The sequence below is a fragment of the Coregonus clupeaformis genome, chromosome 8 (assembly GCF_020615455.1).
Source record: "Coregonus clupeaformis isolate EN_2021a chromosome 8, ASM2061545v1, whole genome shotgun sequence".
NCBI classification, from domain to species: domain Eukaryota; kingdom Metazoa; phylum Chordata; class Actinopteri; order Salmoniformes; family Salmonidae; genus Coregonus; species Coregonus clupeaformis.
This window is the reverse complement of record NC_059199.1, coordinates 54,852,311-54,879,195: the sequence shown is the minus strand read 5'-3', so window position 1 is coordinate 54,879,195 and position 26,885 is coordinate 54,852,311. Positions and strand designations below refer to the sequence as shown.

General features: G+C 43.1%; 1 protein-coding gene across 1 annotated transcript; it reads right to left on the bottom strand.

The window, feature by feature from the left end:
- Positions 1 to 308: 308 nt before the first annotated feature.
- trappc14 (trafficking protein particle complex subunit 14) lies at positions 309 to 26,494 on the bottom strand. The gene is made up of 11 exons (XM_041882690.2): positions 25,720 to 26,494; positions 24,365 to 24,460; positions 23,943 to 24,072; positions 23,559 to 23,645; positions 18,081 to 18,201; positions 17,489 to 17,636; positions 17,115 to 17,176; positions 9,079 to 9,251; positions 7,260 to 7,396; positions 6,948 to 7,147; positions 309 to 2,278 (listed from the first exon to the last, which is right to left on the bottom strand). Exons 1-11 carry the CDS (start codon positions 26,209 to 26,211, stop codon positions 2,122 to 2,124), a joined length of 1,803 nt encoding a protein of 600 aa, XP_041738624.2. The 5' UTR covers positions 26,212 to 26,494; the 3' UTR covers positions 309 to 2,121.
- Positions 26,495 to 26,885: the final 391 nt, after the last annotated feature.

Here is a 26,885-nt window from a genome sequence, read left to right as displayed (position 1 = left end):
ATCTTGTCTACATTCTGATTGTGCCCACATTACCAGAAATGTGTCTACACGTGGTATTAAAATGTATCTGTTATCCGTCCACTGTGTCTGCATTGTGACCAGATTTCCTGATCCCTTTATGCAAATTATTTCACTATTCTTTCAAAATAAGATATATTTATTTATTGTAAGACACATATTGATGCAATCAGTCAATGATGTTAAAGGGTGGAATAACGATGATTTAAATGGTTTCTCCATCCAGATCTGTCTACACTTGTAAGATATCCAGACGCAATACGTGCCTGACTACCTCCGGAGGTGGGCAGGATGATCTGATCACAATCAGATCACAATGTGTATTTTGATTGTCAACACCTGTCTAAAAATGTGGGCACAATCAAAATGTGGACAACATCAAGACAAAGCATGCATGTTAGCACCAGGTATAAACGGGGCTTTTGACACACAGTCACATTTTTTCAGATTGTTTGAAATGTCCCCAACCTCACATTGTCATTTACATCAGGGATAAAGACACATTGGCCATTCCCATTGGCAATTGAACCAGGAAATAAAATAATATTTTAGACTTAATCAGAAGCATACAATAAATACTTAAGGGGCGCAAACACAAACATATTTGTGCACGCACATACACATGCACACACACACCATCGTTTTATGTTCTCAACACAAATGTAAACAGTTGAAAATGTAGCTACAGTGACTGACGTTACGTCTTCTAAATAATCCACTATTCTGGATTGTTACCCAAGACTAAATCCTTAATAATAAGGTCAAGTGTGAATGAATGGTAACAACAACAGTCAACAGGATCAACCAGTGTACAACAGTGTAGCCTGTGTCCCAAATGGCACCCTTTTCCCTATTTCGTCCACTACTTTTGACCAGGGTCCATTAGTAGTGCACTATATAGGGAATAGGATGAACAGCAGTATAACAAGGGAAAGGAAAATGATTTGAAAGGATTGTTCCCTATCATGGAGTGTGGACTATGAAGTGTGTGTTACGGAGTGTGTACTTCTATGTACAATATGTGTACTCTAGAGTGTACTAAGGAGTATGTACAAGCACTTTTAAGACTTTTAAGCAGCAGCAAATGCTGACAAAATAAAATCTAAATTATACAAATCGGACAATAAATACATTTAGCATAAACTAAAAACATCTCTGGTAGACTACTTATTAACTACTAAATACAGTGTAGAGACTGTGTGGCTCTAAGCCACTAAAATACAACACATTCTAACAAGAGTGAACCCGATGACACTATCCACGGGTGAAACAGATCTAGCCTGGTCCCAGATCTGTCTGTGCTCTCTTGCCAATTCCTATCGTGACAATGACCATAGAAGTTGTGAAGACAGCACAAACAGATCTGAGACCAGGCTAGAGTTATTCCACAATGCAACAGAACTCAACCCCTTCCCTGTGGTCCCCTGGTGCTTTTCTTATAACAAGTTTGACATCCATCACGTTAGAGAATCCAGTTTTTTACTAACAAAATTATCCTAACATCCAAGTGTTACATCAAGTACATTTTGTCAGGAACGTGTTAGAGAACAATATACTGTGTAAAATGTATACCAGTGTATAACAACATGTATTAACAAGGTATTAACTACTACCATAACCCTGTAAAGAAAACACAGCAATCTTCAGTGAAAAAGTGCCCAAAACTTTGCTACAAATAGTCTGGTTCTGTATTCACCCTGTTTAAAACCTTAACAATTATTTACACATTTCATTACAGCATTACACAAGGAATAAAACAAGGAATGAAATGGAATGTTGACCTTAAAGTGAAATAAAAACTTGAAATGTTGTTGAGATAAAAACGTGAAATGATGTTGTTGAAAGTAACTTCTCCGGTGTCTTCAAATGATGTGGCTCACGTACAGTCAGTCATTCACTGTCTGTCTGTCTGGTAAATCATTGTTCACGCGTGCCTTGTTGTAGGATGTAGGAAATTTTCAGCATGAGAGATGTCTCTCTCTCTCCTCTTTGTCTCCCTTCTTCCTTCCTTCACTCCCTCCCTCCTTCACAGTGTCATTGTTTCTACCTGGCTCAAGCACCAGTACTCCCTCTCTTCCTCCACCTCTCCCTGTCTCTCGTCTCTCAGTCTCTTCCAGGTTCCAGCACCAGTACCTTACACTCTCTCTTGGCGATCTTGTCCAGTGAGAGGACCGGGCGGTCGGGGGGGAGGTAGAGGGGTCGACCCACTGGGGACCCCACTGGAGGGGTGATGGCCCTGCGCTCCATCACACTTCCTGTCCTAGAACACACACACACACACACACACACACACACACACACACACACACACACACACACACACACACACACACACACACACAGAGACACAAATACAGCATTACACAAGGAACTTGTTAGATATACTGCACTGTCGGAGCTAGAAACACAAGCATTTCGCTACGCCCGCAATAACATCTGCTAGACACGTGTATGTGACCAATATAATTTGATTTGATTTGATTTGACAAAGAGACATACACACACACACACACACGATGAGGATGATTAGGACAGAGGTCAGAGTCAGAAAGAGGTCAGGGAGTCACTGCCAGAATTTAGGGATTACGGGGTGTGTGTGTGTGTATGAGTGTGTACATGTATGCTTATGTGTGTGTGTAAGAGTTTATGCATTGCATGTATGCTGATGTGTGTTTGTGTGTGTGCCTTTAGAAAGTATTCACACCCTTTGACTTTTTCCACATTTTGTTGATTTACAGACTGAATTTAAAATAGATTACATTTATATATTTTTGGTCACTGGCCAACACACAATACCCCATAATGTCAAAGTGGAATTGTGTTTTTCATTTTTATTTTATTTTCATTACAAATGAAAAGCTGAAATGTCTTGAGTCAATAAGTATTCAACCCCTTTGTTATGGCAAGCCTAAATAAGTTTAGGAATAAAAATGTGCTTAAGTCACATAATAAATTGCATGGAATCCCTCTGTGTGCAATACCCCACACATACAATTATCTGTAAAGTCCCTCAGTCCAAAACTGAATTTCAAACACAGATTCAACCACAAAGACCAGGGAGGTTTTCCAATGCCTCGCAAAGAAGGGTACCTATTGGTAGATGGGTCAAAATTTAAAAAGCAGACATTGAATATCCCTTTGAGCATGGTGAAGTTATTAATTGCACTTTGGATAGTGTAGCAATACACCCAGTCACTACAAAGATACATGCGTCCTTCCTAACTCAGTTGCTGGAGAGGAAGGAAACTGCTCAGGGATTTCACCATGAGGCCAATGGTGACTTTAAAACAGTTACAGAGTTGAATAGCTGTGATAGGAGAAAACTGAGGATGGATCAACATTGTAGTTAATCCACAATACTAACCTAATTGACAGAGTGAAAAGAAGGAAGCCTGTAGAGAATAAAGACATTCCAAAACATGCATCCTGTTTGCAACAAGGCACTAAAGTAATACTGCAAAAAATTTGGCAAAGCAATTAAGTTTTTGTCCTGAATGCAAAGTGTTATGTTAAGGGCAAATCCAATACAACACATTACTGGGTACCACTCCAAATTTCAAGCATGGTGGTGACTGCATCATGTTATAGGTATGGCTGTAATCGCTAAGGACTGGAGAGTTTTTCAGGATAAAAAAAAAGAAACAGAATGGAACTAAGCACAGGCAAACCTGGTTCAGTCTGCTTTCCACCAGACACCGGGGAATTAATTCACCTTTCAGCAGGACAATAACATTAAACACAAGGACAAATCTACACTGGAATTGCTTACCCAAAAGACAGTGAATGTTCCTGAGTGGCCGAGTTACAGTTTTGACTTAAATATGTTTGAAAATCTATGGCAAGACCTGAAAATTGTTGTCTAGCAACAATTTTTAGTGTTACTCGCTTCGAGGCAAGTAACACTGAAACATGCATGAGAGCATCAGCTGTTCCGGACAAATGTGTGATCACGCTCTCCGTAGCCGATGTGAATAATATCTTTAAACAGGTGAACATTCACAAGGCCGCAGGGACAGACGGATTACCAGGACGTGTACTCTGAGCATGCGCTGACCAACTGGCAAGTGTCTTCACTGACATTTTCAACCTTTCCCTGTAAGAGTCTGTAATACCAACATGTTTCAACCCATAGCACTCACGTCTGTAGCCATGAAGTGCTTTGAAAGGCTGGTCATGGCTCACATCAACACCATTATCCCAGAAACCCTAGACCCACTCCAATTTGCATACCGCCCCAACTGATCTATAGATGATGCAATCTCTATTGCGCTCCACACTGCCCTTTCACACCTGGACAAAAGGAACACCTACAGTGGGGAGAACAAGTATTTCATACACTGCCGATTTTGCAGGTTTTCCTACTTACAAAGCATGTAGAGGTCTGTAATTTTTATCATAGGTACACTTCAACTGTGAGAGACGGAATCTAAAACAAAAATCCAGAAAATCACATTGTATGATTTTTAAGTAATTCATTTGCATTTTATTGCATGACATAAGTATTTGATCACCTACCAACCAGTAAGAATTCCGGCTCTCACAGACCTGTTCGTTTTTCTTTAAGAAGCCCTCCTGTTCTCCACTCATTACCTGTATAAAAGACACCTGTCCACACACTCAATCAAACAGACTCCAACCTCTCCACAATGGCCAAGACCAGAGAGCTGTGTAAGGACATCAGGGATAAAATTGTAGACCTGCACAAGGCTGGGATGGGCTACAGGACAATAGGCAAGCAGCTTGGTGAGAAGGCAACAACTGTTGGCGCAATTATTAGAAAATAGAAGAAGTTCAAGATGATGGTCAATCACCCTCGGTCTGGGGCTCCATGCAAGATCTCACCTCGTGGGGCATCAATGATCATGAGGAAGGTGAGGTATCAGCCCAGAACTACACGGCAGGACCTGGTCAATGACCTGAAGAGAGCTGGGACCACAGTCTCAAAGAAAACCATTAGTAACACACTACGCCGTCATGGATTAAAATCCTGAAGTGCACGCAAGGTCCCCCTGCTCAAGCCAGCGCATGTCCAGGCCCGTCTGAAGTTTGGCAATGACCATCTGGATGATCCAGAGGAGGAATGGGAGAAGGTCATGTGGTCTGATGAGACAAAAATATAGCTTTTTGGTCTAAACTCCACTCGCCGTGTTTGGAGGAAGAAGAAGGATGAGTACAACCCCAAGAACACCATCCCAACCGTGAAGCATGGAGGTGGAAACATCATTCTTTGGGGATGCTTTTCTGCAAAGGGGACAGGACGACTGCACCGTATTGAGGGGAGGATGGATGGTGCCATGTATCACGAGATCTTGGCCAACAACCTCCTTCCCTCAGTAAGAGCATTGAAGATGGGTCGTGGCTGGGTCTTCCAGCATGACAACGACCCGAAACACACAGCCAGGGCAACTAAGGAGTGGCTCCGTAAGAAGCATCTCAAGGTCCTGGAGTGGCCTAGCCAGTCTCCAGACCTGAACCCAATAGAAAATCTTTGGAGGGAGCTGAAAGTCCGTATTTCCCAGCGACAGCCCCGAAACCTGAAGGATCTGGAGAAGGTCTGTATGGAGGAGTGGGACAAAATCCCTGCTACAGTGTGTGCAAACCTGGTAAAGACCTACAGGAAACGTATGATCTCTGTAATTGCAAACAAAGGTTTCTGTACCAAATATTAAGTTCTGCTTTTCTGATGTATCAAATACTTATGTCATGCAATAAAATGCAAATTAATTACTTAAAAATCATACAATGTGATTTTCTGGATTTTTGTTTGGTCTCTCACAGTTGAAGTGTACCTATGATAAAAATTACAGACCTCTACATGCTTTGTAAGTAGGAAAACCTGCAGGTTTTCCTGTCAAATACTTGTTCTCCCCACATGTAGTGAGAATGCAAAATTGTATTTATTTTTTAAACAATTTTTTGTCATTTAGCAGACACTCTTATCCAGAGTGGGAATCGAACCCACAACCATGGCGTTGCAAACGCCATGCTCTACCAACTGAGCTACATCCCTGCCAGCCATTCCCTCCCCTACCCTGGACGACGCTAGGCCAATTGTGCGCCGCCCCATGGGTATCCCGGTCGCGGCCGGCTACGACAGAGCCTGGATTCAAACCAGGATCTATAGTGGCACAGCTAGCACTGCAATGCAGTGCCTTAGACCACTGCGCCACTCGGGAGGCGGGAGGCTATTCATTGACTACAGCTCAGCGTTCAACACTATAGTGCCCTCAAAGCTCATCACTAAGCTAAGGACCCTGGGACTAAACACCTCCCTCTGCAACTGGATCCTGGACTTCCTGGCGGGCCGCCCCCAGGTGGTAAGGGTAGGTAACAACACATCCGCCACGCTGATCTTCAACACGTGGGCCCCTCAGGGGTGCGTGCTCAGTCCCCTCCTGTACTCCCTGTTCACGCTGATCTTCAACACGTGGGCCCCTCAGGGGTGCGTGCTCAGTCCCCTCCTGTACTCCCTGTTCACTCATGACTGACGTTGCTTCCAGAGGCAGTTTGGAACTCGGTAGTGAGTGTTGCAACCGAGGACAGACGATTTTTTGCGCTTAACGCTTCAGCACTCGGCGGTCGCGTTCTGTGAGCTTGTAGGGCCTACCCTTTCGCGGCTGAGCCGTTGTTGCTCCTAGCACTTACAGTTGACCGGGGCAGCTCTAGCAGGGCAGAAATTTGACTAACGGACTTGTTGGAAAGGTGGCATCCTATGACGGTGCCACGTTGAAAGTCACTGAGCTCTTCAGTACGGGCCATTCTACTGCCAATGTTTGTCTATGGAGATTGCATGGCTGTGTGCTCGATTTTATACACCTGTCAGCAACGGGTGTGGCTGAAATAGCCAAATCCACTCATTTGAAGGGGTGTCCACATTATTTTGGCCATGTAGTGTATGTGTCTGTGCATTACATGTGCGTATCTCCTACCTCATAAAATGCGACCGTGATGGTTGTTGGTGAGAGAAGGACTGTGATCTTCCCAGACTCTGTCTGTCCAGCAGGTCTCTAACAGCAGGGCTGGAGGGAGAGTTCTTCCTGGACAGGGACAGAGACATGGGCCTGGCCTCAGCAGGGGGGTTGGAACATGACGCTGTGAACTGAAGCTTCAGCTTCATGTGCTGGCTTAACTGGAGAGGAGGAGAGGAGGGCATGTGAGTAATGTTAGGTATTAAAAATCGGAGAAACAAAAGACGCACACACACACAGACACACACGCACACGCGTCTCTCTCTCTGGTACCTCGAAGAGTCCTGCCTTGAGTATCTGGAAGCCGACGGTAAAGGAGAGGGTGGATCCTTTCCGACACTGGCCCAGGTTGTTGAGGGGGGAATGACATACCACAGAACTGACAGAGGGGTCCTCCTGACGACCACGACCTGGAGGGGGAGGGGTTAGAGGGGAGGAAGGGGGTTACATTGACAGAAAGGGAGAGAGGGAGAGGCTGTTATTTAGTTTACCCAAGGAGAGAGCAATATAATTTAGCCTAAAGTGATTCTGTTCCTCTGGTATGTAGTTAGTTAGTTAGTTAGTTAGTTAGTTAGTTAGTTAGTTAGTTAGTTATTTAGGGGCTTTGTTATAAATCATCAATGGACCTTAGACATAATTCCCTCCCTTCATCTACCGCCACTCTCTCTATCTCTCTCTCTCTGTCTCTCTCTCTCTGTCTGTCTCTCTCTGTCTCTCTCTCTCTCTCTCTCTCTCTCTCTGTCTCTCTCTCTCTGTCTCTCTCTCTCTGTCTCTCTCTCTCTCTCTCTCTCTCTCTCTCTCTCTCTCTCTCTCTCTCTCTGTCTCTCTCTCTCTCTCTCTCTGTCTCTCTCTCTCTGTCTCTCTCTCTCTGTCTCTGTCTCTCTCTCTCTGTCTCTCTCTCTCTGTCTCTCTCTCTCTGTCTCTCTCTCTGTCTCTCTCTGTCTCTCTCTCTATGTCTCTCTCTCTCTGTCTCTCTCTCTATGTCTCTCTCTCTCTGTCTCTCTCTCTCTGTCTCTCTCTGTCTCTCTCTATCTGTCTCTCTCTCTATGTCTCTCTCTCTCTGTCTCTCTCTCTATGTCTCTCTCTCTCTGTCTCTCTCTCTCTGTCTCTCTCTGTCTCTCTCTCTATGTCTCTCTCTCTCTGTCTCTCTCTCTATGTCTCTCTCTCTATGTCTCTCTCTCTCTGTCTCTCTCTCTATGTCTCTCTCTCTATGTCTCTCTCTCTCTGTCTCTCTCTCTATGTCTCTCTCTCTCTGTCTCTCTCTATCTGTCTCTCTCTCTGTCTCTCTCTCTATGTCTCTCTCTCTGTGTCTCTCTCTCTATCTCTCTCTCTCTGTCTCTCTCTCTCTGTCTCTCTCTCTCTGTCTCTCTCTCTCTGTCTCTCTCTGTCTCTCTCTCTCTGTCTCTCTCTGTCTCTCTCTCTATGTCTCTCTCTCTCTGTCTCTCTCTCTATGTCTCTCTCTCTCTGTCTCTCTCTCTCTGTCTCTCTCTGTCTCTCTCTCTCTGTCTCTCTCTCTCTGTCTCTCTCTCTATGTCTCTCTCTCTCTGTCTCTCTCTCTCTCTATGTCTCTCTCTCTCTGTCTCTCTCTCTATGTCTCTCTCTCTCTGTCGCTCTCTCTCTGTCTCTCTCTCTATGTCTCTCTCTCTCTGTCCCTCTCACTCTCTGCTCTCGCTATCTCTCTCTCTCTAAGGCATTTGTAATACAATCATATTTATTAGTTCAGTGTGTACGACCTTCTCCCTGGACTATCTCTCACTCTCTCCCGGTCTCTTTCTAACGGACCCTCTGTCATCTCCCTCTGTCATCTCCCATGTAATCTCCCTCTGTCATCTCCCTCTGTCATCTCCCATGTAATCTCCCTCTGTCATCTCCCTCTGTCATCTCCCATGTAATCTCCCTCTGTCATCTCCCTCTGTCAGTCTCTTTCTATCCCTCTTCTACTCTTCCTCTTGCTCGATCACGCTCTTCTTTTGTGTGAAAATTATGAATATTCTCATTTTTCTACATCTCCCTCCCTACCGCCTCATCTCACTCCCATCCCCCTCCATAATCATTCCATCTCTTCTCCTCTCCCATCCCCCATTCCCCTCACCTTCGGGCGTCCAGACCAGTCGTACAGCCAGGAAGTCTTGCAGGTTGTTTAGTAGGGTGTATTTGACCCGGAAGTGCTCCTGAGGCTGCACAGCACTGGGACAGGAAGCTGTCATAACCAGCCGGGGGTGGTCCAGTCTCACGCTGGGCAGCTGGTAGTGGGTGGAGATGTACCTGGGGATGGGAAGGTAAGTAGTAGAGTAATAATGGGGTAGGTATATTTGGACAGTTAGTCAATGGAGAGTAGTTATTATGGGGTAGTTCCAACTAGAGCCATGTATTTAGAGAGTTGAGCCCATAGAATTAGGAATTAGAATACTATGAACCTTCTAATGATGGGATAAAGGTAAGCCATTTTGGTGAGGGAGTCGGTCAACCATGACAAGCCAGTGCTGTGATAAGATATTGTGTACAATAATGCATTTTAAGAATATATCTGCACTGTATGTTTGTTAGCTAGCTAGCCAGTCAGATTTAGAGGAATGATTCCAAAACTTTTTCAGATTAACTGCCAATATGCCAACATTCCATTCAAACAATGCAGTCAATCCACAGCCATACACTGGCTGAAATCAGTTGATGATAGTACATAGACAAGTTGAAATTGCAACAAGTACTGATATTGTATCATATAATAGCATTCACAGCTTTCCAAGAAAACAAAAATGGATACATTTATGGTCTGTTTACATATATTTTAGAGGCTATTGATACAGAAAATGGTTGTAAAATCCATATAAATTGTATTTATAATTACACTAGCGTTCAAAAGTTTGGGGTCACTTAGAAATGTCATTGTTTTCCATGAAAACATCCATGAAATGAGTTTGAATAGGAAATGTAGCAAAATGCATAGGAAATGTAGTCATTGACGGGGGGCCAGTATGAAAAACAATATATATATATATATATATATATATATAAATAATGTATGCACTCACTAACTGTAAGTCGCTCTGGATAAGAGCATCTGCTAAATGACAGAAAATGTTTTAAAAAATGTAAAAATGTTAGAAATAATGATTTTTAAAACAAATAATAAATGTGTCCTTCAAACTTTGCTTTCATCAAATAATCCTCCATTTGCAGCAATTACTGTCACGAACGTTGACTGATGACTCGTGGAACCAAGGCGCAGCGTGATAAGCATACATTTTAAATTAGTACTTAACACACGAACAAAACCAAAACAACAAACCAACGATACGTGAAGTCCTGAGGTTACAACAACACAAACCTTTACGGAACAAGATCCCACAAACTAACTGGTGCCAACAGGCTGCCTAAGTATGGTCCCCAATCAGAGACAACGAGCTACAGCTATCTCTGATTGGGAACCACCCTGGCCAACATCGATCAACACGATCTAGAACAAAAACATAGAAAACTAAACAATGAAAATCCACACCCTGGCTCAACATTTAAGAGTCCCCAGAGCCAGGGCGTGACAATTACAGCCTTGCAGACCTTTGGCATTCTAGTTGTCAATTTGTTGAGGTAATCTGAAGAGATTTCACGCTTCCTGAAGCACCTCCCACAAGTTGGATTGGCTTGATGGGCACTTCTTACGTACCATACGGTCAAGCTGCTCCCACAACAGCTCAATAGGGTTGAGATCCGGTGACTGTGCTGGCCACTCCATTATATACAGAATACCAGCTGACTGCTTCTTCCCTAAATAGTTATTGCATAGTTTGGAGCTGTGCTTTGGGTCATTGTCCTGTTGTAGGAGGAAATTGGCTCCAATCAAGCGCCGTCCACAGGGTATGGCATGGTGTTGCAAAATGGAGTGATAGCCTTCCTTCTTCAAGATCCCTTTTACCCTGTACAAATCTCCCACTTTACCACTACCAAAGCACCCCCAGACCATCACATTGCCTCCACCATGCTTGACAGATGGCATCAAGCACTCCTCCAGCATCTTTTCATTTGGTCTGCGTCTCACAAATGTTCTTCTTTGTGATCCGAACACCTCAAACTTCGATTCGTCTGTCCATAACACTTTTTTTTCCAATATTCTTCTGTCCAGTGTCTGTGTTCTTTTGCCCATCTTAATCTTTTCTTTTTATTGGCCAGTCTGAGATATGGCTTTTTCTTTGCAACTCTGCCTAGAAGGTCAGCATCCCGGAGTCGCCTCTTCACTGTTGACGTTGAGACTGGTGTTTAGCGGGTACTATTTAATGAAGCTGCCAGTTGAGGACCTGTGAGGCGTCTGTTTCTCAAACTAGACACTCTAATGTATTTGTCCTCTTGCTCAGTTGTACACCGGGGCCTCCCACTCCTCTTTCTATTCTGGTTAGAGCCAGTTTGCGCTGTTCCGTGAAGGGAGTAGTACACAGCGTTGTACGAGATCTTCAGTTTCTTGGCAATTTCTTGCATGGAATAGCCTTCATTTCTCAGAACAAGAATAGACTGACCAGTTTCAGAAGAAAGTTATTTGTTTCTGGCCATTCTGATTCTGTAATCGAACCCACAATTGCTGATGCTCCAGATACTCAACTAGTCTCAAGAAGGCCAGTTGTATTGCTTCTTTAATCAGCACAACCGTTTTCAGCTGTGCTAACATAATTGCAAAAGGGTTTTCTAATGATCAATTAGCCTTTTAAATGATAAACTTGGATTAGCAAACACAACATGCCATTGGAACACAGGACTGATGGTTGCTGATTATGGGCCTCTGTACGCCTATGTAGATATTCCATAAAAAATCAGCATTTTCCAGCTACAATAGCCATTTACAACAGTAACAATGTCTACACTGTATTTCTGATCAATTTGATGTTATTTTTATGGACAAAATAAATTGCTTTTCTTTCGAAAACAAGGACATTTCTAAGTGACCCCAAACCTTTGAACGGTAGTGTATATGACAATATTATAGAATACACCATTTCTTATATATAATATGCTTAACTTTTATTTTCCTGCATAAGTCAAATCAGGATTATGCCTCTACTGCAATTAATTTCAATTAGACTGGTTTGGATTTCTCCCTGACCAATATGGCTGCCATTTTCACCCCATTCTGGAACTTTTAAGATTGATGACATAGCCCATCTAGTAATTGAATAGGTCGTTATCAATAAAACATTACAATACGGTGCAGAGCATTCGATTTGGCTTCTGGGGGGCAAGGAGGCCCCCAGCTCTGCTAAAACTATTGACAACTACATGCCGTTTTCAAGGGATTGTTAAATAAATGTTATAACTAAATTGGGTTTTAATATCATCACCTCTTGAAGAGCATAGTCAGAACTACACATTTATGATTATTCCACATTTAGCCCTATCTTCAGAGTTATACAAATCAAATCAAATTGTATTTGTCACATACACGTGTTTAGCAGATGTTATTGCGGGTGTAGCGAAATGCTTGTGCTTCTAGCGCCGACAGTGCAGTAATATCTAACAATTTCACAACATATACCCAATACACACAAATCTAGTAAGGAATGGAATTTAAGAATATATGCATAAAGTGAGGGAAAAAAGTATTTGATCCCCTGCTGATTTTGTACGTTTGCCCACTGACAAAGAAATGATCAGTCTATAATTTTAATGGTAGGTTTATTTGAACAGTGAGAGACAGAATAACAACAACAAAAATCCAGAAAAAAACGCATGTCAAAAATGTTATAAATTGATTTGCATTTTAATGAGGGAAATAAGTATTTGACCCCCTCTCAATCAGAAAGATTTCTGGCTCCCAGGTGTCTTTTATACAGGTAACGAGCTGAGATTAGGAGCACACTGTCACGTTCGTTGAAGTACGGGTCAGACCAAGGCGCAGCGTGAAATGCATACATGTTTATTTAACTAAATAAACACACAAACAAAAACAACAAAACAACGTAACATGAAGTCCTCAGGCTAAACACAATACAAGCCTATACACGGAACAAGATCCCACAACTAATGATTGCCAACAGGCTACTTAAGTATGATCCCCAATCAGAGACAACGAGCGACAGCTGCCTCTGATTGGGAATCACAACTGGCCAAACATAGAACCATAATACCTAGAATGTAAACATAGAACTAATAACATAGATCTCCACACCCTGACTCAATATACAAGAGTTCCATAAATCAGGGCGTGACACACACTCTTAAAGGGAGTGCTCATAATCTCAGTTTGTTACCTGTATAAAAGACACCTGTCCACAGAAGCAATCAATCAATCAGATTCCAAACTCTCCACCATGGCCAAGACCAAAGAGCTCTCCAAGGATGTCAGGGACAAGATTGTAGACCTACACAAGGCTGGAATGGGCTACAAGACCATCGCCAAGCAGCTTGGTGAGAAGGTGACAACAGTTGGTGTGATTATTCGCAAATGGAAGGAACACAAAATAACTGTCAATCTCCCTCGGCCTGGGGCTCCATGCAAGATCTCACCTCGTGGAGTTGCAATGATCATGAGAACGGTGAGGAATCAGCCCACAACTACACGGGAGGATCTTGTCAATGATCTCAAGGCAGCTAGGACCATAGTCACCAATAAAACAATTGGTAACGAAACATTATGCTTTGGGGGTGTATTTCTGCTAAGGGGACAGGACAACTTCACCGCATCAAAGGGACGATGGACGGGGCCATGTACCGTCAAATCTTGGGTGAGAACCTCCTTCCCTCAGCCAGGGCATTGAAAATGGGTCGTGGATGGGTATTCCAGCATGACAATGACCCAAAACACACGGCCAAGGCAACAAAGGAGCGGCTCAAGAAGAAGCACATTAAGGTCCTGGAGTGGCCTAGCCAGTCTCCAGACCTTAATCCCATAGAAAATCTGTGGAGGGAGCTGAAGGTTCGAGTTGCCAAACGTCAGCCTCGAAACCTTAATGACTTGGAGAAGATCTGCAAAGAGGAGTGGAACAAAATCCCTCCTGAGATGTGTGCAAACCTGGTGGCCAACTACAAGAAACGTCTGACCTCTGTGATTGCCAACAAGGGTTTTGTCATGTACTAAGTCATGTTTTTCAGAGGGGCCAAATACTTATTTCCCTCATTAAAATACAAATCAATTTATAACATTTTTTACATGCATTTTTCTGGATTTTGTTGTTGTTATACTGTCTCTCACTGTTCAATTAAACCTACCATTAAAATTATAGATTGATCATGTCTTTGTCAGTGGGCAAACGTACAAAATCAGCAGGGGATCAAATACTTTTTCCCCTCACTGTATATGGACAAGCAATGACAGAGCGGCATGGACTAAGATACAGTAAAATATTATAGAATAGAATGCATATGAGATGAGTAGTGCAAGATATGTAAACATTATTAAAGTGACTAGTGTTCCATTTCTTAAAGTGGCCAGTGATTTCAATAGGCAGCAGCAGCCTCTAATGTGCTAGTGATGGCTATTTAACAGTCTGATGGCCTTGAGATAGAAGCTGTTTTTCATTCTCTCGGTCCCAGCTTTGATGCACCTGTACTGACCTCGCCTTCTGGATGATAGCAGGGTGAACAGGCAGTGGCTTGGGTGGTTGATGTCCTTGATGATCTTTTTGGCCTTCCTGTGACATCGGGTGCTGTAGGTGTCTTGGAGGGCGGGTAGTTTGCCCACGGTAATGCGTTCAGCAGAACACACCACCCTCTGGAGAGCCCTGCTGTTGCGGGCGGTGCAGTTGCCGTACCAGGCAGTGATACAGCCCGACAGGATGCTCTCAATTGTGCATCTGTAAAAGTTTGTGAGGGTTTTAGGTGCCAAGCCAAATTTCTTCAGCCTCCTGAGGTTGAAGAGGCTCTGTTGCGCCTTCTTCACCACTGTCTGCGTGGGTGGACCATTTCAGTTTGTCAGTGATGTGTACGCCAAGGAACTTGAAGCTTTCCACCTTCTCCACTGCGGTCCCGTCGATGTGGATAGCGGGGTGCACCCACTGCTGTTTCCTGAAGTCCACGATCATCTCCTTTGTTTTGTTGACGTTGAGTGAGAGGTTATTTTCCTGGCACCACGTCCTGGTAAAGTTGTCAGTCGGACTACTGTCATCACCACTATAGATGGCAAGCAAATCAAACAATATTTGAATATAGCCATCTAGTTTATCCCCTTAAAGTTAGCTTGTTAACTAGCCATATTGACGTGATCTGTTATTAGCTAGCTAGCCAATTTGACATGGTCCATCAATCAATGTAGCCTCACCTGTGTACCGGACACCCCCGCAGCCCTCACAAGGTGGAGTGGACCCCGAGCTCTGGGGGCCCATGTGCCTGTCATCGATGTCTATTTGTTATTTATTTAATAAATCAATTTGACAGTAACCGTCCAAAAAGTCATTCATAAATATTTTTAATTTCCATATGTACTAGGAAGCTAAGTGTTAGTTTTTTGGGGCTTCAGGAATGTGACTGAAAAAGTGCCTCAGACCTTGAAAAATAACAATTTTAACAGATTGAAAGTATGAGGGGATATTGGTAAACAAATGCTGTAGCTACGAGGCTACGACGGCGCCAGTGCAATGAGTGGAGCTTACTCAGGTGTTCAAAAACGCATATCAGACCGAGAGCCTAATGCTTCTTAGGAAGTTCTTTATGAGTTTTAGTTTAGAAAACGATCACTCCGCAGAAGCGAGTTACGGGGACGGTAAAAACAGCTTGATTGCCGTAGCAACATCAGGGAAACTGGGCAGAAGTGAGTGGTGCTTGAAATACAGCAGTTCTGCAACATCTTTAATTGCGCCTCTCATTCTCCTTAATTGCCAGCCTAAACACGGTACGGAAATAGATTAACTGTATAGGATGCTCTGGGAACAGGTCGTCTGGATACTGGACAGCCAATAAATTGGCAGATGCAAACAGATGATCATCTTTAGCAGACAACAGTTCTTGAGGGCTTGCGATTTCGTTCATAATGGTGAACTGATGTTTGAGTTGTGTGGTTGCAATATCAACAGTCCCTTATCTCTGGGGTATCTTGGCATGCATCATTCAAGACTAAGTTTAAATTGTGTGCAGCGCAATGGACATATAATGCACAATGTCTCAGGAAATACTGTCTGGGTTGGCAATACTCAGTATAGAAAACAGTCGGGTTCGGGGGCCAAACTCGGACCTTGCGGGGGTCCACTGTGTTACGCCAGTGTGTAGCCTGTCACATCTGTCAGCAGCAATCGTGATTAAACACTCTTAAAAACAATGTTGAAAAGGGATCACGTTAGCTAGCTACACTAGGTAGGCCTATTGAAAAAGTACATTAGGTCTATTTACCACTATGTTAAGCCAGCTGTACTAAGTTTCTACCGGTCTGGTAGCTTGCAAAGTAAACATTATCAGCTAACAGTACATCGGCAAATGCGCCCTTCTGCTGCTTGACAGGCAGAGCCCACAAAGGATGGGATATTACCCTAAACCACTCATACTTGTCTAAGGTATAATTCACTTAGTTTATATCACTCAAATATCCAATTAACGGTGGCCAATATTGAGAGATATACTCATGCATCTGAAATTACATGATCAATTGATGTTAACTGATCATAAAGCATGCAGTTACTTGCTGTAAACTATAACTCTGAAGATAGAGCTAAATGCGCGCAATTGTTTTGCCTGGAATAATCAGATATGTGTAGTTCTGACTATACTCTTCAAGAGGTGATGATATTATAACCAAATAGTTAACATGTATTTAACAATCCCTTGAAAACGGCACACACTTGTCAATGGTTTTAGTCTCCTTGCCCCCCAGCAGGCAAATCGAACGCATAACAACCTACAGGATTTCTATGGTTGGGCCATTGAGGTTTCGTGTATTATGGTGCATTTACATGACACTACAACATTCTATGGCAGCCATGCTAGCGCACCATTAACATTACATGGGGAATATTTAAGCAATGCTGTGTAACTGAATGTCTAGAACAATATTCTTAATTATATGGCTCTGGTTGCAACTAATAGTGGGTGGAGATGTACATGGGGAAGGGAAGGCTAGTAGTTGTAATGGGGTTGTTATAATGGAGTAGGTATAGTGAGTATGTGGGGTAGTTATAGTGATTATGAGGCAGTTCTATCTATTAGTAGATGTAGACCTACCTGGTAAAGGGAAGTTTAGGGGTGGACCACTGCAGCACAGCTACCAAAGGAACCTCCAGACCCTTAAGCAGAGAGCAAAACACATTCCCATTCCTCACATGATTTCATGCTGTATACATAAGGACATTCTTGGCAGATTTTTCATGCATATGTTTCATCTAAGACAGATGAAATGATCCCACACTAAGTATGATATCATAGTACCTGAAATGAATCTCACTGACACAGACACTCCCTTCACTGCCCTTTACATCACAGACTAGGACCATTTTATTTAATATTACACATTGCTCTTGTTTTTCCCTCTCCCTCTGTCCCTCTCTCCTCTCTCTATACCCCCACCTCTCTCGCCATTCCTCCCTCTCTCCTCTCACCTCGTTGCTCTCTTCCTCCGGCTGGTCTCTGAGCTGCAGCTGAAACAGCAAGTTCTGCTCCTCCAGGGCAGAAAGCATGCTGGGAAGGTGGGAGGAGCTACTGTTCATCCTGTGGAAGGACGCCATGGCAACCTCTGCTGATTGGTGGCTGCAGACAGGAAGTAATGGACGTCATCGCCATGGTTACAAAAGTTATGTACTTTTTATATTCTGATCGAGATTCATAAAAAAAATAAACAGTAGTATGGCAAACAGACAACATTCAGACACTCATTATATCTTTAAGCAACATTTTAGAACAAAATATTGAATATGTTTCAACACTTATAACTAGCGTCCCTGAAAAGCACTTGTGTGAGCGTACCAGACCTTGTCCGGCAGACACTGATGCTTTTTTACCCTTAACGGCAAAAGTTGGTATTAATGGTACTGTAATCTGATCCTAGATCTGTGATTAAGGGAGTGTACTAGATATTGTCCACCAGAAGGACAGAGCCATCAGGCACTGATCTACGGTCAGTTCTGTTTCACCCCTAATGGTTAAGTTTAGGAATGGGGGTCCCAAAATCCTAGATCCTAGATCTGTACTTACCAGACATTGTCCACCAAAAGCACAGAGCCATCAGGCATCATGGGGAGGTAGGACGCATTGAAGTTAGGAATGATTCTCACGTCCCTAACACAGACCTCCTCCTGGGAACTGGAGTTTAATACTGGAGAAGGGGGAAGGAGAGTGAGGGATGGGAGTTAGAAAAAGGACAGAGGGGGAGGGGGACAGGAAAGCATAAGAGAGGAAGGAGTTTAGGTGATGTCATAATACTATTGTCTTTAAAACATTTGGGCACTATTTATATACCGTACACACATCGTATATACAGTGCCTTCGGAAAGTATTCAGATCCCTGGACTTTTCCCACATTTTGTTACGTTAATTCTAAAATTGATTAAATAAAAAATCTACACACAATATCCCATAATGCCAAAGCGAAGAAAAAAGGGTTTTAGAAAACAGAAATACCTTATTTACATAAGTATTCAGACCCTTTGCTATGAGACTCGAAATTAAGCTCAGGTGCATCCTTTTTATATTGATAATCCTTGAGATGTTTCTACAACTTGATTGGAGTCCACCTGTGGTAAATTCAATTGATTGGACATGATTTGGTAAGGCACACACCTGTCTATATAAGGTCCCACAGTTGACAGTGCATGTCAGAGCAAAAATCAGGCCATGAGGTCGAAGGAATTGTCCGTAGAGCACCGAGACAGGATTGTGTCGAGGCACAGATCTGGGGAAGGGTCCCAAAACATTTATGCAGCATTGAAGGTCCCCAAGAACACAGTGGCCTCCATCATTCTTAAATGGAAGAAGTTTGGAACCACCAAGACTCTTCCTAGAGCTGGCCACCTGGCCAAACTGAGCAATCGGGGGAGAAGGGCCTTAGTCAGGGAGGTGACCAAGAACCTGATGGTAACTCTGACAGAGCTCTGGAGTTCCTCTGTGGAGATGGGAGAACCTTCCAGAAGGACAACCATCTCTGCAGCACTCCACCAATCAGGCCTTTATGGTAGAGTGGCCAGACGGAAGCCACTCCTCAGTAAAAGCCTTGGAGTTTGCCAAAAGTCACCTAAAGACTCTCAGACCATGAGAAACAAGATTCTCTGGTCTGATGAAACCAAGATTGAACTCTTTGGCCTGAATGCCAAGCGTCACATCTTGAGGAAACCTGGCAGGATGGTGGTGGCAGCATCATGCTGTGGGGATGTTTTTCAGCGGCAGGGACTGGGAGACTAGACAGGATCGAGGCGAAGATGAACAGAGCAAACTACAGAGAGATCCTTGATGAAAACATGCTCCAGAGCGCTCAGGACCTCAGACTGGGGCGACGGATCACCTTCCAACAGGACAACGACCCTAAGCACACAGCCAAGACAATGCAGGAGTGGCTTCGGGACAAGTCTCTGAATGTCCTTGAGTGGCCCAGCCAGAGCCCGGACTTGAACCCGATCTAACATCTCTGGAGAGACCTGAAAATAGCTGTGCAGCAACGCTCCCCATCAAACCTGACAGAGCTTGAGAGGATCTGCAGAGAATAATGGGAGAAACTCCCCAAATACAGGTGTGCCAAGCTTGTAGCGTCATACCCAAGAAGACTCAAGGTTGTAATCGCTGCCAAAGGTGCTTCAACAAAGTACTGAGTCTGAATAATTATGTAAATGTGATATTTCCGTTTCTTATTTTTAATAAATTTGCTAAAGTTTCTTAAAACCTGTTTTTGCTTTATCATTATGGGGTATTGTGTGTAGATTGATGAGGGAAAAAAACGATTTAATCAATTTTAGAATAAGGCTGTAATGTAACAAAATGTGGAAAAAGTCAAGGGGTCTGAATACTTTCTGAAGGCACTGTAGCTATATATACAATAGGGTTGGGCGGTATCCAGATTGTCATATGATCATACCGTTTCTGTACCATACCGGGGTATACTGTAATACCGGAAGTGCACAAGGGGGCACTATAAAAACATTTTTACGCACAAAACTATTTAGGCAACAGGGATCTTGATCCAGGAGGGGATTGAATGTCTGCTGTATCCAAGAAGCTTGATCTTGGCATCTAGCCACTTAGCTAGCAAGTTAGCAAACCAAATGCCCTGAGCTGGATCTAATTATTTGACACATCTTAGATTTCTTATAGTTATACTTAAAGGTGCAATATGCAGAAATCGCTCCGCCATTTCCTAGTTGCTTGAATTCTAATAGTTTGCCTAATTTCAGTTTATGTGATAAAACAAGCAATCATTGTACCATCTAAACCGCTGTAAAATATATTTTCAATAACCCAAAATATTGTATTTTCAGCTGTTTGAAGCTGGTGTACAAAACTGAAAGTAAAAGACGCAAAAATTAAACTTAAGAACGGGAAGCATTGAAATAGAACAGATGTACAGCTTCTTAGACTTGCTTTCAATGAGAATGACATATCTATAACTCCCATTTCTATGTGAATTTGGTCGGGTTGCCCAAAAAGTTATACATTGCAGCTTTAACTTAAATGGTAGAAGCAGTGGCGTAGTGTTTTTACAGTATTGAAAATCATACCGTCGGTATTTCAAAATACCCCAATATACGGTATAAATGGTATATTGCCCAAGCTTAATACACAACCCTCACTAATGTCATCCACATCCCATAAAGACAATACACAATACTGTAAAATTCTACTATACATACTGTAAATATACATCCACATACAGTGGGGAAAAAAAGTATTTAGTCAGCCACCAATTGTGCAAGTTCTCCCACTTAAAAAGATGAGAGAGTCCTGTAATTTTCATCATAGGTACACGTCAACTATGACAGACAAAATGAGAAAAAAAGTCCAGAAAATCACATTGTAGGATTTTTAATGAATTTATTTGCAAATTATGGTGGAAAATAAGTATTTGGTCAATAACAAAAGTTTCTCAATACTTTGTTATATACCCTTTGTTGGCAATGACACAGGTCAAACGTTTTCTGTAAGTCTTCACAAGGTTTTCACACACTGTTGCTGGTATTTTGGCCCATTCCTCCATGCAGATCTCCTCTAGAGCAGTGATGTTTTGGGGCTGTCGCTAGGGCAACACGGACTTTCAACTCCCTCCAAAGATTTTCTATGGGGTTGAGATCTGGAGACTGGCTAGGCCACTCCAGGACCTTGAAATGCTTCTTACGAAGCCACTCCTTCATTGCCCGGGCGGTGTGTTTGGGATCATTGTCATGCTGAAAGACCCAGCCACGTTTCATCTTCAATGCCCTTGCTGATGGAAGGAGGTTTTCACTCAAAATCTCACGATACATGGCCCCATTCATTCTTTCCTTTACACGGATCAGTCGTCCTGGTCCCTTTGCAGAAAAACAGCCCCAAAGCAAGATGTTTCCCACCCCCCATGCTTCACAGTAGGTATGTTGTTCTTTGGATGCAACTCAGCATTCTTTGTCCTCCAAACACGACTTGAGTTGAGTTTTTACCAAAAAGTTATATTTTGGTTTCATCTGACCATATGACATTCTCCCAATCCTCTTCTGGATCATCCAAATGCACTCTAGCAAACTTCAGACGGGCCTGGACATGTACTGGCTTAAGCAGGGGGACACGTCTGGCACTGCAGGATTTGAGTCCCTGGCGGCGTAGTGTGTTACTGATGGTAGGCTTTGTTACTTTGGTCCCAGCTCTCTGCAGGTCATTCACTAGGTCCCCCCCGTGTGGTTCTGGGATTTTTGCTCACCGTTCTTGTGATCATTTTGACCCCACGGGGTGAGATCTTGCGTGGAGCCCCAGATCGAGGGAGATTATCAGTGGTCTTGTATGTCTTCCATTTCCTAATAATTGCTCCCACAGTTGATTTCTTCAAACCAAGCTGCTTACCTATTGCAGATTCAGTCTTCCCAGCCTGGTGCAGGTCTATAATTTTGTTTCTGGTGTCCTTTGACAGCTCTTTGGTCTTGGCCATAGTGGAGTTTGGAGTGTGACTGTTTGAGGTTGTGGACAGGTGTCTTTTATACTGATAACAAATTCAAACAGGTGCCATTAATACAGGTAACAAGTGGAGGACAGAGGAGCCTCTTAAAGAAGAAGTTACAGGTCTGTGAGAGCCAGAAATCTTGCTTGTTTGTAGGTGACCAAATACTTATTTTCCACCATAATTTGCAAATAAATTCATTAAAAATCCTACAATGTGATTTTCTGGAGAAAAAAAATCTCAATTTGTCTGTCATAGTTGACGTGTACCTATGATGAAAATTACAGGCCTCTCTCATCTTTTTAAGTGGGAGAACTTGCACAATTGGTGGCTGACTAAATACTTTTTTCCCCCACTGTATGTAAGCCAATGTGCTGCACAGCATGTATACGTAGGAGCTATTACATATATAAACTATTGAGCTATTGTGTAACACTGTGATAACACTGTGATAACACTGTTGGCGGTGTAGTTATGTACTTGGGACATGTTTCCTAACCATCTGTTAAGGAGGGTCTTGGTTATTTGTCATACTTTTCTTTCCTTTTGCCCTTTTAACATTGGGTGGAGCTCTGCTATTGTCCAGGGCCTGTATTCACAAAGCGTCTCAGAGTAGGAATGTTTACCTAGGATCAGGTCCTCCCATTTATGGAATTAAAATCTAAAAAGGCAACACTTCTACTCTGAGACGGTTTGTTAACATGGGATCATAATCGCTAGCTGGGGACTTTGCGTGGGCCCAACCCAACTATGAACCTGCACTATCACTGGGTCAGTCTCGGTACCACCAGAGAGTCAGTGATTATCCTGGCGGTTGATGAATTAAATACAGTGAATTAACAGGATTTTACACACATGAGAGGGTTGTTATTGATCTTAGCCCTGCGCTGAGGACTAGGATACAGTTCCGTGGATTTATGTGGCTAAACCCCTTTCATAAAAGGCTAAAGCACTTCCTTAAACCAGCTAAGCCTTGTTTCAATCTTAACTTTGGTCACCAGGAGTCATGAGCTCTTGGCTCTGCTTCAGAGTAGAGTTATCGGACTCATAAATTCTAAGCCCCTACCCTCACAGTTACAGGCTACAGCGAGGGCCCAAATTATTCTATTTTCAGGTGGTCAGAAAGAACTCCTGGTCATAAGCATTTGTGGTTAAGTATAGAATAGGTTGTATTCAAACAATAAGGCATGTGAACCCGTGGATTATAGTGAATAATACACATCTAAGGGGAATTATTTAATAAATAAATAAACCACACTATAGCCCAAGTTTAACAGAGTTAGTCCCCCTCTGCTCCCTATCTTTGAGAACGATCAGGTGCGACAATGTTAGTATTCCCCCACCACAATATAGCAGCGTGTAAAAGTATTACACTCTTAGAAAAAAAGGTGCTAACTAGTAAATAAAAGGGTTATTCGGCTGTCCCCATAGAATAACCCTTTTTGGTTCCAGGTATAACCCTTTTGGGCTCCATTTAGAACCGTTTCCAAAAAGGGTTCTACCTGGAACCAAAAAGGGTTATCCTATGAGGACAGCCGAATAACCCTTTTGTAGTCTTCCCCCACCTTTGAGGACGGTCAGGTGCTTCCCGGAGACAGTCATCTGTTGACATTTCACAGTTGGTGGAGGAAGAACACTCAACGTGGTGCTGACTGGACGGGGGGACGGGGGGGTATGGGGGAGAAAGAGAGAGAGAAAAAGAGAGAGGGACACTTTTAATACACATTACACTGAATGTATATTGCAGTTGTTCATCATCGTGAATTGCGTTGTTTTACTTTATATTGAAAATGTATTTTAAATAGGTAGGCCTATACTCATTTGGTAGGCCTTACAGTGAATTTAGATAATGTTTTAGAATCTAAGATAGTAATTATCCTTCTCAGTCACAACCCAGAGGGGGCCACTGGAGAGGCAGTGTAAGCTGCAAGGCAGTGTAGGACTCTGACCCTGGGCTTTGAAGGTATTAAGGTCTTGTCTGAAGGTGTGTGTGGGGCTCCTCAGCTGTAGGATGGTGAGGTAACCATGTTCCCTGATCTCTGCCTTTTCCACCTCCTGCTTCCACACCGTCACTATGATCTGACATAGACAGGAAACTAGAGGTTACAACAAGGTTATGAACATGCATAGAGGTCATATCAAGGTTATGAACATGAATAGAGTCACTCCAATCTGACATAAACAGGAATAGAGAGGTTATGACAAGGTTGTGAACATGCATAGAGTATAGTCACTACAATCTGAGACAACACAGAGTGGGGGAGGAAATGGAGAGACGATGGGAACACGGATAGAGAGACGAGTAGAGAGAAAAAGTCTCTCTCTATCACTCACTCACTCACACACAGACACACACTGCATGACTTCTCACCTTGACCTTGAGGGTGTTGACGGGGAGTTTGTCCAATGAGACGGTCAGAGGGAATATGACCTCATCGTTCAATACCACTGGCTCGTCCATGGGTGACTAGGAGAGAGAGGAAGAGACAGAAATACGCTATTACAAACAATGAGAAAGCAAGAGGGAGAGACAGGGAGGGGGAGGGAGAGAAAAAGAGAGTGTGTGTGTGAGACAGCGAGTGAGAGTGAGAGCGAGAGAGAGAGAGAGAGAGAGAGAGAGAGAGAGAGAGAGAGAGAGAGAGAGAGAGAGAGAGAGAGAGAGGATTATGTAAACAATGGAGGAGGATGTATGGACAAAGAAAGTTTGTATTCTATATTTGCACTATAGATTACCGATTGAGATGTGAGTCATTCCACCTGCTAGTACACTATTATTATGATCAAATGTAATAGAAGAGGGATCTATCTTTCACAAAGGATATGGCAAATAGGAGTGTGTGCAACAAACACTCATTCATTCGCTCTATTTGTCCCATGCTTACTATTGACTTTCATAGTGGGTGGTTGTTACCCTGGATTGCCAACACCTCAAGGTTAAGTTAATTTGTTTGGCTATGAGGTTGAGTTGGCATGTATGTCTGAATTCTCTGCCAATGTAGTCTGAAAATAATTAATAGGTTATTGTTGTCTGTCTTGCGAGGCTTGATAACAGGCAAGTGTGAGCAAATACTCCTTACACCATCTCTCTCTCTCCCTCTCCCACTCTCTCTCAATGTCAAGTTTGGACAAATCGAAATAAGTGTTGGTTGGTTAAGACTCAAGAAAGTTTGAGGCGTCTATTTCACAGTGACTGTAGCTAGAACCAACCTGTGCTCCTTGCCACAATAACAAGCTGTCTGTCAGACACACCTGGGTTCACATACTACTTGACATTTTTCACATACTTTGAGCGTTTGGTTTAGTCTGCCTGGAGTGCCAGGTGGGCTGCGTTTATATTTTTGGAACTGTTCTATTAGTGCCATTGCAACAGGAATGCTCAATCAAGCACAAAGTAGGTTATTTGAAATTATTCCCAAAAGTATTTGAACCCAGTTCTGCTGTCAGATAGTATTTTAGATTGTTCCAACTGTCATAGGTCAGTGCTTGCAGGAAGTTGAAAAAAGGTCTGGTTGACTGTTGTGGTTTACATTTGTACTTCTGCTGCACGAGCGTTGCACTTTCTTATATGCTCAGGAAATGTCAGCACTTCCTATTTTACACAGCAGGTGTACACGTAGCCTATTATAAACCTCAATACGCTATTAGCTAGTTGTTATGTTTATAGTCCAATCATTGTGCCATATTTTCCTCCAATTATGACTACTGCCATTCATAATTTCATATTACCTGAACCGGTGCGCGCCGATACTGCCGTCCATCACTCCCCGTGTTATTGTGTATGAGAAGTGGCTTGCATTCTCTGAAACCTCGATTCCTGGACTCCCTTCTGGCTGTGTGGACTGTACCCGAAGCAAAGTCAACCTCGTCGGGATCCTCGTCTACACCGTCGTCGCTGTAGCTTCTCTGGAACTCGTGGGGGTGAAGTTGGGAGCGATGTCGGCTCTCTCCAGGGCAGACACTTGCTACAGCAGAGAGGGACCCTACCAGCTCCTTCCAAGCACGGGTACCGCTGTCACTTGACCCGCTTCCCTTTGTCCCGCTCGAGCCCGACACTCCATCTCTGGACCGCAGGACCAGCAAGAACTGTACCGTTTCGCCGAGGTAGAGGTGACTGCGCCGGGGGAGAGTTCGGTATTTTGACGGGTCGGACAGGTCCGTGATGGGAACGGCAGGGAAATACATAAAATACTCGCATTGCGATTCCATCATTAGAACCATGGCTAGCTAGCTTCTTTATCCTGTTGATAGCTTGCTATAGAAGCACACAAGCTAATACTATTCAAACCCCTCTCGGAGTTAATATTCTTCGTGTACGACCTGCATCGACAGCTGGCCTATTTTTTTACAAATATCTCTATAATAACAAACATTTAAAATCCAATTCACTGTGTCCATCAACAGTCGGTGAACCTGCGACTGACGCTTTCACTGTGCAGCATAGCTGTGCAGTGGACTCCAGTACAACTAGTCGACCACAGAGAAAAATAGCAGAATATTTAAACTAGGCAGCAGTATTCAACTGCCGATAAGTGGAGATAACAGACGCCCACATAGCAAGCCTTTCTCTCACCATTCAGGTAGGCCCAAATAATCTCCCAATACATTTGAAATTGTGTTTCACCCTACATGTTATAGCAAAATAGTTAATGTATTATTAAAAACTGTGAACTTGTTTGACAGTGAATGAAATACACTTGATCTTGTCAGTTGAAAATCCCTTTAATCCCATTGTAAAACTTGATCATGTGATCAATTTGCAACAAAGGCTAGAGATTTGCAATTTCTATTTAAATAGATAAGCCACTCAAAGCCATACTAGGATCACAGACAAAAACTTTGGTCAGGAAAGAAAAATGGAAAGAAAAAAACAATGAATGAATGCACGCATATAT

What these genes read in the sequence shown, in the direction of transcription:
- trappc14 (XM_041882690.2), bottom strand. Translation starts at nt 26,211, where the DNA reads ATGGTTCTAATGATGGAATCGCAATGCGAGTATTTTATGTATTTCCCT. An exon ending in GCACCTGACCGTCCTCAAAG is followed by an intron (nt 18,202 to 23,558) that starts GTGGGGGAAGAC and finishes CCCCTTCTCCAG; the next exon opens with TATTAAACTCCAGTTCCCAG. An exon ending in CCTAAACTTCCCTTTACCAG is followed by an intron (nt 9,252 to 17,114) that starts GTAGGTCTACAT and finishes TCCCATCCCCAG; the next exon opens with GTACATCTCCACCCACTACC.